This window comes from Solea solea, chromosome 5 (genome assembly GCF_958295425.1).
Source record: "Solea solea chromosome 5, fSolSol10.1, whole genome shotgun sequence".
Taxonomy (NCBI): domain Eukaryota; kingdom Metazoa; phylum Chordata; class Actinopteri; order Pleuronectiformes; family Soleidae; genus Solea; species Solea solea.
In genome coordinates this window covers 13,958,229-13,970,666 of record NC_081138.1, presented here as the reverse complement: position 1 = coordinate 13,970,666, position 12,438 = coordinate 13,958,229, and the positions used below count along the sequence as shown (strand labels likewise).

The following is a 12,438-nucleotide window of genomic DNA, read 5'->3' as shown; positions in this document are numbered from 1 at the left end:
AGCCAACTGACGTAATCAGCCAGCGCAGTTCCGGGTTTTTTTGACATCCTTTAGCTCTCAATCGGTCGTACGTTTTTTTTCTGCTCAGACAAACCGGCCGTAATCTGGTGAGTTCGTTTACTTGAATGTTCAATAAACCTCTGAAATGTGTTTATTGTGTTGCGGTTAAACAAAAAACGGAGGCGTTTGTTTGTTTTACATTCAGTTTTTGATGAGCATTTTCAGTCGGGCTTTCGGAAATAGGGCTTGGTTAGCCTGGTTAGTTAGCTGTCAGTGAAAAAACAACGAGCTGCTGCCATTAGCGCGCTAGTGAACGTTAGCATGCGAGCTAACTCTGCTAGCAACTGACACTGTTAATGTTACATCGGTGGAGTTTTATTATAAAGCCATTCATTGTAAATCACGTCGTAAACGCCTGGGCGTCACCCGTAACTACGCTGATGTGCATCCAGCTGTGATTTTGGGTCAGGCGCCCTGTGTGAGGACTACAGGGTTTGCCGCAGCGGTGTTAAATTACATAACGTCACTTGTTTGTAAATAGCGATTACCGTGGTTTAATCCGAGTTTAGAGTCTGATATTCTTTCAAGATTTCAACAGTCATTACGATCGACACGAAGCACCTCTGCTGTTTCTCTGCCACTGGATGCAAAGTGGCCGTTCTGTGTCAACTCAGCTGTGTGCCGTCAGCTCCACAGCCAGACTTTCTACTTTGTCAGCGAGCACTTTGCATTTGGCAGTGAATTTGATCTTCCTGTCACCTCCATTAATAATGTGTTTTTTCCCCCTTGCTGCTGCCAATGTCAAATTCCCTGAAATGATACATTCAAAATGTCTTACCACACTGCCGTGTCATGTACTCACAGCTTTACATGAGTCATAGAACTGCATCATCACCTGGAGTCTCCACTTGATCATAGTCTGAAACTGCACAATCAATTATTGGCATTCCTGTTATAATTATAAGGAAGAAAAGTTTCTTGGGGACTCGATGGAGTTACTTATTAAAAGGTCTTACAATGTTTTATTATGGAATATGGACAGCATGCTAACAAGTGAAACTGTGGCTATCAAATACACAGAGATTACTAGTCACATGATAATATATGCATTTTACACAATTTATATGGTAACAAAAGAGTAGATGGTTACTCACTGGGACGTAATAGCTGACAACAGTCAGTGTTTCATTAAGATTTTTTTGTTCTTCCAGCTACAACTTCCACATTTTGTCCTGTAGTGCAGCTCTAGTGCCTCAGTGTTTACCCCAGAGGAACCAGTGGCGTGTGTCTGTCATCAGTTTCCTGCGTGTTTGGGGCTCTGATAACGCTGAACAGGAAGACGCACGCAACGAGACGTCTGGACTGAGAGAGGAAACTGCTGCGGCTTCTTCGTCAGCCTCAGAATGACTGAGTTCTGGGTTTGTTTCAGCTGCTGCATTGCAGAGCAGCCACAACCGGTAAGTTTGAAATTAATTTGAATTAATATGGGAGACAAACTGGTTCTCTCACTTTGTTTCATGCTACGGGCCTAACTGAGTGTATAACTACCACACACAGTCCTATACACTTTGGAATTTGAATGTTTTTTTTTCTCAAATGTTTCAGTCATTGGAACATTTCCACGGGAAGACCTGTGTCATGTTATTCTACAGGACACAAGTAAAGACCCAGATTGATATTATTTAGTGATTCTCAGTTTAGTCATAACTACATTCTGACACTAAAGGCCCACAACACAAAAAGAAAGAAATGTATAAATAGAGAGGACAAGAATGACTGAGTGAGTGTTGTCAGTCTGTAGTGCAACCTGATTGGTCCTTATGACTCAGCCCAACTATTTTAGATAATCTCTACTTGTCTTATGTGAGATAATATGGAACATCTGCAAACCTTAACCCCTTTTCTGACATGTCCAGTACAATTGCAATAATGTTCTGCTGTTGATGTGTATAGATTAATACATTAGGTTGTTTCAAGATGTGTAAATACCATTTAATATATTTATTTATTTATTCTTAGACAATTTCTTATGAAAAAAAAGGGTTATGTGTGATAAAATGTATAACAGTTGCCCTTTTTGATTGAATATTCTGTATGGAAGTGGAAGTGCAAGTTAACACTTTTTAGAAACAGAATTAGAAATTGTTTGTTTTGGGGGCTAATGTTGATGACCACTCATTTTCAGAAACGACGGCGACGAATCGATCGCTCCATGATCGGAGAACCAACAAATTTTGTTCACACGACACATGTAGGCTCCGGGGACATGGGCATAGGATTGGCATCAGTAAGTTTTTGGTCCTGTCTTCAAAATATTGAACCAACAGTGCAAATGTAAACTAACACTTCTGCCATGATGTGCAGGTGGACCTCGTTCAGGCCCAGATGAAATCTAAAGGGGGCTACTCACACGGAGGCTCGGAAGGTTCTCAATTGTAACAGGGTGAGAGACGCTAATTCATCTTATTGTCGAGTTGAGATTTCAGCCACAGCCACATTTCCGTGCCTATTGTAAAATATTTGGAAGCCATTTTCTAACTTATAAAGTTTGTTTTCAAGGGATACAGTTACCTCCAGATTTTAAATGTGGAGCTATTTGAATATATAAAAAATATTTGTTGTGCAGAGCAGTGCAACATGGAACAAACATTGATAAATAACCAGCAGTATCAAGAAAACAAGAAGTGTTTCTTTCTCATTGGGTCATAAGAAATGATCTGTGGCTTTAACCCTGTAGTTGTGATACAGCACATGCTTTTGTTTGTCACTTCAAGCATGTGACGTTACACCCGTGCTCTGCACAGCAGAAAACCTGACGTGTGGTTTTGAAAAGAAACTGGTGAAACGGCGCATATCTGGTGTTTTACTGTAATCTCAACAGTATGTTCAAGTTTCATTTGTTGGAATCCATTCCTGAAGGAACTCGTCCTCCTCTTGATATGACAATAATTTGGATGTTTTTTTAATTGAGAATTTACTTATTCTTTTTTTTCAAAACATGAACTGATATGGGACGTGCCAGAGCTTTCCATTGGCCTCAAGTGACTTGCTAATGGTCAATGTTGCTTTATATGCCATGTTATTTTTCTTGGTTGCTATGGCCATGGTTACTTTCAGTTTTCAATTTAGGGTCCTGTCACTCTACAGGTGCTTGAACAGCTTCAGGCCAATTGTATCAAACATGAGAAACAAAGAGGAAAGTGACAAAGTTAACACGTGTTCCCCTTCTGTCCCCTCACAGCCCTTCACAGTCTTGTGGAAACTACTGTTGTTGATATGAGGAAGCATTTTCCAAAAGCAGTTTTGTCTATGATGGGATGCAGGACCAAAAGATGAAACAACTGCTTTTCCATAATGTTGTATATATTTTTATTTTTATTTTCCATTCCTTTTTTTAATGAAAGCACTGCTGTCCATTTGCTGCCATGCTGTTGCACTGTAAAGAGTAACTGTTAATAGTGGATAAGAGGGGTTAGAAAGCTCATAAATCTCAGTCAGATGTATGCTTGTGTGTATGCATGAGGAAAATATTTTCAAAAATATTTGCTGTCGTAGCTCATTTGGATGCCTGTATTTATTATTTGATTTGTAAACGGACCTCATGGTGGCTGGGCCACACTGGAGATTTGGAACATTCAGTTTCTGTCTTTATTCTCAGAGGTTTATCAAAGAACAGGTGGCAGAGCAAAAGCGATACGTTCATTGTTTTTAATCTGAAAAACACTCATGATTGTCCGAGTCGCTTTCAGGGTTAAAAATCGCTGTTTTGTAATAAACTTGAAATGCGTAGAGTACACTGGACCATACGTTGTACACTCACACTTGCTTAGGAATTTTGCATTGATTTCAACTGTTTTTTTTTTTTTTTTAAATATTCATTTAGATCAAACCTTATAGAATTTTAATAAACAATGAACTTTCTAATCTGCCTTCTGATGTCATTTCCATTATTTGTTTTACAACTTTGATTTGTAGCTTAGTGCTTTAAAAACATATTCACATTTTTTTTATATGTATTTCTGTCTTCTTTTTAATGCTTTAAGATTAAGAAGTAAACTTGAAAGTATCTACATTTCCACTGGGGTCAGGTTTGAAACAGTTAGTTTACATTCTGTGTGTCCATTAGATCCCCTTTGAATACATTAAACTTGGGTTCCTTTTTGCCACCAGGGCAGTTTGTGATACATGCTGTAACTTGCCATGACTTGCATAATTTCTCTTAACATAAAGTTGTTTTTTTTTTAGTTGTCATATGGCAGCAATGTTTTTGTCCCTTCTTGCGGTTTTAGTAGTTCCATGTTTCTTTAAAAACGTTTGTTCACTTTAAGCTGTTTTAAAATGACATTGAACTCACTCGCTGTCACAGTGGTGTGTGTGATTGCATTGCTTCACTGTTTGTTTGTTTTTTTGTTATTTTTTTAAGTCTTGCAATGTCACAAAATGTATGATTCTTCAGCTCAAATGTTGGTCGTTGCTTATGTCCGTAGTGAGCTTAACGTTAATGTTCTCTCTTTTTATCGACTGGCTGCTTCATCCTTTCGCCCTCTAGTATTATTAAACGCAGTCCAGTTTCTGAACCAGCTTCCATTGAAAATAGAATTAAACAGAGAGGTCAGATGTATCGAGCAAACCAGCAGGCCTGCACCTGTAATCACAACATGACTGTTTGTCCTCCATGTGCATCCTTCCTGTGATTCAGCAGCAGAATGAATGACTGCAGGTGTAGAACGAGTGTTGTAAGCTGCTCACCGCACCACAATGAAGTCTTTGTTGGTAACACGCAAAGCAAAAGTAATTGTTAATTTTATATATATATGTATCTATATATATATATATATATATATATATATATATATATATATATATATATATATATATATATATATGTATGTATATATATATATATATATATATATCTGTGATGTCATCTGCAGCCTTGAAACTGCTGGTAGCCATTCCGCCCCACCCCCTCCCCCCCCCACATTCACTGACATAATAAATGATGTAACTCATCTTTCTAACACATTGGCACAAAAATATAATGTTTTTGTTTAAATGTTTCTGTATTAATTCCTGTGTAGAAAATATGTATAGACCAGTTGGTGTATTGTGTGTTTTTCAAGCTCTGGGTTAAATGTTTTACTCAATGTGCACTCATACAGAAATTGCAGTATGATCATGTGACCAGCAGGCTGTGTTGTTTGACTGCTTGAATGTTATTATAAACTTTCATTTCCTATTGGGAATCCTGTCACGGGGCTTGCAGCGATTTCTTTTTAAAATATAGATTATATTTTACATTCATGGCATAAATGCAATGGGTCCATGGTTTCTATGTATTACTTCATGCATATTTTGGTTGAACTCCCTATGTAACCTCACAGGGAAGGTGAGGTTGGAGCAATTCCCTCTTTCCTGAAGATCTACCTGATTCATGTAGTCACCACGTTGAGGAAAATCTATCTGACTTCTCTTTTCAGAATAAATGATGAGAAATAAATATTAAATGTTAACATTTGACTGAGAGTGTGTGTGTGTGTTCCATGATTTCACTTTGGGTTTAGACCCAGAACGACTGAGAGTTAAAAGTGTCAAAAATAAAAGTTATCTTGCATACATAATTAATATACAATGTGTATTAATGCCTAAAGAGTGTGTCGCAACTGTAGCTGCTGGAGGTGAAGTCAGGCCACATGGGTCGTGGAATGAATAATGTGAACTAAAAGAGTGGGAGGAGCATGGGGCTGTATGTATCATCATCTGATTATTATTTACCAAACTATCTGACATTAAGAAAAAGAAAGAAATCATGTTAAACACGGACACACATGGTAAATCTGGTGTAGAAATTAGTATGTTTGGTGTTGTGGTTCTGGGCTAAAGTATTTAATAAAATAAGCACCTACCTTGGTTCAGTGTAGAGTTTCAAATGAAAGACGATAGCCTCCATTAACCTGTCAGCAGCTTTTTAACAGCAGTGTTTTTTTGCAATCAGACCATGGAGATGAAATTTCAAAAGATCCCACTGTCGTCAAGTGAACCAGCATTTATTTAGTACTTTGAACAGTTCCAGGATGAGTCTGGCCACGTAAAGTTCCTCTGACAAATGACAGTTTATTTAAGTGCTTCTCGTCATGAGTCACAGGCATTAACACACAAACAGAGGAACGGTGGCTTCGTGCAGTTAAAAAGGAACTTTAAGGCGCGTTATACAGTAGATCTGTTTCATCACACTGAAGAATTGACAGTAGTTAAAAACAGTGGATAATGTGCTCTGTTCCTCTGGCCTTTCATCAACATATTGTGAGTGTATATGTGCAGTAAATCTATAGAGCAAACAAATAAAAGGAGAAACTCTAAAACAACAACTCAGCAAGTTGGTTTTTCTTGTGGGTCAGCGTTAAACCTCACACAAAGCACGAGCACAGAGACACGTCCTGCCTCTGAGGTCTTCACTGTATTTTACTGTATGTAAAACCTACTACAGCAGTAACTGATCCTGCGCTGACATGAATCTGTTTACTCTGTAGCTGTGGTGGAAGCTTGGTCTCAATTCAGTGAGTTTGGGGCGCCGATACATAAAGTGAACCCCAGTGATGATGAGGACGCCCTGTGCTGAGCTTGGCTTGGAACAGGATCTTCATCGCAGCACAGTCAGCACAGAGGACAATTGAGCGATAGGCTGGAACGACCATATATCCGTCTATTCGCCATCTCTTGTTTCCCTCTCAATGTTCAGCTCAGCGATTAAACAGCAGGAGGAAAACAGCTGCAGGTTAGACAGGAAGCTTGAGACAATAATGGTACAAATGACAAGCTGTTGTGTTGAAGCTATGGCATCAGTGTTTGCTGGTTGGAGGACCAGTCAGAAAGATCCTTGAAGCAGTTTGAACCCAACAGCTCACCGTAGTTCTCTGGGTGCAGAGAGTACAGGTTATCATCACCAGCACCTGCATGGGAGAAAACAACATTTAAACACAAGTGTAAAAAGGATTTAAACCGTAAATTGTAAATAGCACAACATTTAAATCATTTACAAAATGTGTCACAAAGGGTGAACCAGTTTGAAAAGAAAACATGACTATTATTATAAAAATATAAAACGTTATTTTTTATTATTCTCACTTTACTTGGTCTATAATAACTTCTGAATTGAATTGTGTTGAATTGACCTGCAATAAATTGTGACTTAGGTCCGATTGAGCACCTGTATAGAGAATTGGAAACTGCCAGTGCAAAAAGAACTGAGATCCTTCTAAACAATTTATATCAAAATTCCCCCAGAATATTGACATGTAATATTTAACATTTCCACTAGCTCGATGAACAAAAACAGCAACAAGTAGTTGCCAGTCTACTTGCCAACCTCAAAAAGTATTGGAAGTATTCTATCTATCAGCGTAAACTAAAGACAGCTTTATTTTCTACTTGGTTCATGCATTTCATGTACCAAAGACATACAGTGCCAGTGGTCCCACAGTGTGTGTGTTCTCCATTTCTTCTGTTCCCCGGTTTGGTTCCAGAGATCAGTGCTGTTTAAGTGGTCCATTAACTGTGACAGAAAAGGGAAATCTGGTCAGAAAAATTAAATGAACTGTGGTCAGTCAGTAGCTTAAACGTCCAAATGTTTAATACCTTAAATACGGCCTCGTTCTGTTCCTGCTCCTCTGGTTTGACCTCCCACATCCCTGCACAACAGCACAACATAATAGAATAACTACTCGAGTACGACTAGAGACAACATCCTTCGACAAACCTCACCATGCGTTTGAGTGCTGCTGAATGTTTGCTCTGCAGGAGTGTCAACCTTCAGTGTCGTGTCCGAATTGGCTTCTGTTGTTGTGGGATGCCAAGTGTTCATCATCATGTATGTGTCATCCCCTAAACTCGCCTGTCTCGCTCTGGGCCTGCTGATGCGCAGTGCTGAGAGAGCAGAGGACAGGACAGGACAGGACAGGACAGGACAGGACAGCGCGGTCACTGTGAGGTGCTCGAGTATACTGTGCATTTTAAAATGTGTGTAGTGACGCAGAGGTTGTCTGCGCGTGTCCTACCTCTCCTGCGTCTGTGTGTTTGAGTGCTGGGCAGCATCCTGTAGACTCGGAAGGCATTGATGCCTCTCTTCCTGCTGTGCTCCCTCAGCTCACAGATGTCGGGCAGAGAATTCAAAGCACAGCGGAAATTTGCTTTCCATGTCTTGGGATCCGGCTTGTCTTTGCCCGGACGGTACCGTCCTACAGCAAACAAGCAAGGAGACAAACACTCATCTGGAAGCATGTGTTTTTCTTTTGACTCTTTGTCATTTTTAACAGCTTGGACATTTTGGTACCCAGATTTCCAGTGATGTAATTTGGGGAAACATACAAACAAAATTCTATTCAACAACAAATCAGGATCCTTGATATACATTTTATGAATAGTAACATAAACAACATGTAAGATCACAAAACATCCAGTATACTGTGAACTGCAGCCCAAATACAGTAACTGTCAGCAACGTGAAATGCAAATAAATATGAATTGCTGTCACACTGGAGTCACACAGCTTGTATTGTATGTTTTTTTTACCTCAAATTTTTAATTTTTTTTTCCATTTGTGTGTCTGAATGTTTGTTGGCCGTCACTGTGGTAACCAGATACATATTGCAGGGGTGGATTCTTGCTTCTGATGTTTAAATGAACTTTCAGTCATATTTTGGAAGGAACTCTGGTGAATGCAGTCAGTTTTTGATGAATAACTAACCTTTTGCTTCTAATATTCACAGACAATCTTCCAACCAACAAGAATGTAACCTGTTTGATCAGCTTTATTGCACCTCACACCCAACAATGGTACACTTTTGTATTTCAGCTGCTTTGTTTACACCTAACTTGTTGCAAAAGTGGGCACGTTTCCATCCCTGTGTTTAAGGATATTTTTTTTTTAAACTTAATAACTGCATCAAGAGGGATTTCCATGAGTCCATGGTCCAGTTTTACTGAGATATCAGTGGCAGCTCATCCATCATCAACTTCACAGTCATGTGACTTCATCCTCCACTGCTGAGTCCTGTCTCATATTTAGCACTGCACTGTGATGTGGACCTCAGACTGTCTTCTAAGTGTGATTTCCATAAAAATCACTGGAGCTTGAAAAGATCCGTTGTGGATCATTTACACATAAGGACTATCAAGAAAACTAGGGGCATGTTTTACTCATGAAGCCTCACAGTCGTAAAAGACTGTCTCACTTTGTGGCAACGTTACTTTTCAACGATGATTCTTTCATATTATTATTACTACAATGTTTTGCTTTTGTTGTTAATATCATTTGTTTTTTTCCCCCACAGTCCAAAGACATTTGTAGACAGGGCTTATTAAGAGAACTGTCCAGGTTGAACCTCGACCCTCAGAGAATAAGCAGTAGAAACGATGCGTGGACAGACAACAGACAGAGTATCATCACTGTTCACCAACATGTTTTCCCTGCACATTCACAGCCAATGAACTGCCGCTTTCCTGCGTGATGTGATTTTGCTAAAAATCCAAGCCGTTCTCATTCCAAGAGCATCATAGCATCGTCTCTTCCCTCCGTGTCGCCTTACAGGCACACAGGGTACCTGCCCACATCTGAAAGGCTGCATTTACACTGCATGTGCATTGCAGTGTAAATTCTGATCTTTTCCTCACAAGTGGCACAAATCAGATATGATCCATGACAGTGTAGGCACGAAAAAAAAACCCACATGGATACAGATATCATCCGATCATATTTAGGCCTCATTCGCATGTGGGAATAAATGAGATATTGTCACGAAGGGTCAGCTTTGTTAGTGTTTTTGTCGTCACAAGTTCATGTCACTTTTGGTGTGGGTTTGATTTTCACTTCCACTTTTATTTTGGTAAATGTCATTTCTTCCTGTCTCGTAGTTTCCTCAGTTGTTTTGACACATCTCCCCTAATTCCCTCATGCACTTCACCTGGTGATCCTTATGTAATCACTGGCACCTGCCCTTGATTCCCTCCTCCCTATATAGTGTCCCCAGTTCCTTTGTCTTTTGCCAGTGCGTCGTTTATGCTCCTAGAGTTCACGTTAGGTCTAAGTCAAGTTTGTTTCGCTCTAGTGCAAGTGTCAAGTCCAGTCTTGTTTGTTCTCCTTCTGTTAAAAAGTGATTTTTGTTTTCTCCTAGCATAGTCTAGTTTAGTTTTTTCCTTCTGTAAAGAAGTGATTTTGATTTTATCTCGTATATTCTAAGTGATTTTGTTTTCGCCTGCCTTTTCAAGAGGAGAATAAAGACTCTTGAAATAAAGTCATCGTGCCTCCTGTCTCGTGCATTTGGGTCCAAGCGGTGTATTCCCCGTTCCTAACAGATATGAATCAGACCTGTGCATTACAATGTGAGCAGACAGATGAGGCATTCCCCTGACTTGCTTCCTTAAAAATAGGACGTGGCGAATGATGTGAGCACTCTAACTATAATCACATGACTCTTTTTTTTTTTGAGCTGTGCAATGGAGGACGAGGGTCAGACCAGTGGACTCATGCTGAGGTTTCCTGCCTTTTAAGCCTTGAGAGCAAGGATTTCATAATTGCACCACTTTCACTTCCATTTTGGCCGACTCATCATTTTAGGGTCAGTTGTAATGCTCGCTCTATGGTGAGCGTTAATCAATGTAAATGCAGATTTCCGACATATATACGACATATTATACCCTACCAGTCAAAAGTTTGGACACACCTTTTCCATTTAGTGTGTCCAAACTTTTGACTGGTAATGTGTATATCAGATATGTAAAACAATTGTTTGAAAAACAGATCAACATATCAAAATTGGGACTCAAGAGCAGCTGCCGTATCAAGCTGATACGAAGCAGTCACTGACTGATTAGGAAGATATATACTCAATATTTTTTTTTTTTTTTACAAATACGTTTACAGGTTCTGAAAATGTGTTGCAGCTTTGTCACATTCATTTGTGACAAAGTTTGTTCCAGTTTAAATCATCAATGTATTCATTGTTCAACTGTCACTGAGGGAAGTTACATTTATTCCACTGAGATTATTATTGTTCTTTTACAGACATCTGTTATTATCTACCATTTATCTTATTTATGATGATTTCTAAGGTTGCAAACTATGATTATGTGAATGTGGCAAAGTAATGCATAACAATACAATCATGTCTGCTCATCACTCGAAACTAATTTGGCGAGAAGGATGTTGGGCTGAAACAATTACTTGATTAATTGACTAAATTAATTGTCTATATTTGACTATCAACAGCATTCGTTTGAGTGTTTTTTTTAAAGAATTAAAACAAGATTTTTCAGCTTTCTACATGTCAACATTTTCTGTTTTTTTTGCTCCATATAACAAAGAAATCATTAAAACTGAATCATTTTGGTTTGTGGACAAAATGTGACATTTGGGAACATCATTTTTTTTCCCACCCACTGATCAACATTTTCTGACATTTTATGGATCAAACGATTACTCGATTAATCGAGAAAATAATGCTCCACTGTTGTTGATATTATTTTAACATATTATTGATAATGCATTGTTTCTTTTTTGATGTTTTAAAGTGCAATTTATGGGGCAAAGATGTATTTAGTCACAATTGTTATTTGTGTGTTTATCTTACCAGTGTGCATGGCCCAGCTCCTGAAGAGTGTAGCATCACGATCAATACTCCAGCCATGACGAGCAGCATGGGTCCATGGGATCTGGAAGATTTGTGCTGACTGTAGGATAAAACAGTGTTTGACAGGTTACATTGTTGCCAAAGGTATATAAGCTTTTTGCATCTAGGTACATTGACAGCTGGTAGGTTCATGTGTGAGCTTGTGTATGGGGGAGATAAGGATGAGATTTAGGAGTCTACCTGGTCCAGCCAGCTCACACCAGGATACCTTCCAGAATGAATCTGCTCCTCCAGCCATGGCCTCAGCCTCAGCCGACCTGGTTGTTGCATGCTCTTGTCAGAGCGTCAGGTGTGCAAAACGGTGTGCAGTCTGGATTCAGTCACCAGGGATGCACAAGTCTCAGCAGTAAGAGAAATTTTCTCAGGAGCTCAGATTAAATCAGAGGTCACGGTGTGACTCCTGTTCTCCTCCCTTAGGTTCTTCCAATCAAAGACCTTACAGTTATGACAGTCCCTGAAATGATCTGCTCAAGTACCTTCTCCAATTACAGGAAACACTGTATGCCGTTCTGCTCATGAGGTGGTGGATTATACGACTGTGATAGATTATAATGCAGTTTTGACATCTTTATGCTTTCAATGAAGTATAGTTCTTCACATCACTGTGGTAAATGTTTTTTTAAAGGTTTAAGTGATCATGTTGTTTTTCATGTATCTTTGCATGAACTGACTGTGCCAGTTCATGTGTTATACATATATTTGTTTTACCACCACCAGGGGCAGCAGAGACTACTCTCTGGATTTGACATACAGT

The 12,438-nt window shown here is 39.2% G+C and overlaps 2 protein-coding genes across 3 annotated transcripts; one reads left to right on the top strand and one right to left on the bottom strand.

Moving 5' to 3' along the window:
- Nucleotides 1-4: 4 nt before the first annotated feature.
- Nucleotides 5-3,929, top strand: LOC131459572 (CDC42 small effector protein 2-like). Of its 2 annotated transcripts, none has more exons than XM_058629550.1 (5): nucleotides 5-107; nucleotides 1,212-1,457; nucleotides 2,186-2,287; nucleotides 2,365-2,443; nucleotides 3,242-3,929. In XM_058629550.1, the coding sequence occupies exons 2-4, from the start codon at nucleotides 1,404-1,406 to the stop codon at nucleotides 2,437-2,439; spliced, it is 231 nt and encodes a 76-aa protein (XP_058485533.1). In that variant the 5' UTR covers nucleotides 5-107; nucleotides 1,212-1,403; the 3' UTR covers nucleotides 2,440-2,443; nucleotides 3,242-3,929. The 2 variants fall into 2 exon arrangements, with proteins under 2 accessions (XP_058485533.1, XP_058485534.1); XM_058629551.1 differs by having other exon boundaries at nucleotides 11-107; nucleotides 1,239-1,457.
- Nucleotides 3,930-6,209: 2,280 nt separating this feature from the next.
- Nucleotides 6,210-11,980, bottom strand: irf1a (interferon regulatory factor 1a). The gene is made up of 7 exons (XM_058629979.1): nucleotides 11,865-11,980; nucleotides 11,625-11,724; nucleotides 8,055-8,234; nucleotides 7,762-7,923; nucleotides 7,636-7,688; nucleotides 7,462-7,552; nucleotides 6,210-6,950 (listed from the first exon to the last, which is right to left on the bottom strand). The coding sequence occupies exons 1-7, from the start codon at nucleotides 11,952-11,954 to the stop codon at nucleotides 6,832-6,834; spliced, it is 795 nt and encodes a 264-aa protein (XP_058485962.1). The 5' UTR covers nucleotides 11,955-11,980; the 3' UTR covers nucleotides 6,210-6,831.
- Nucleotides 11,981-12,438: the final 458 nt, after the last annotated feature.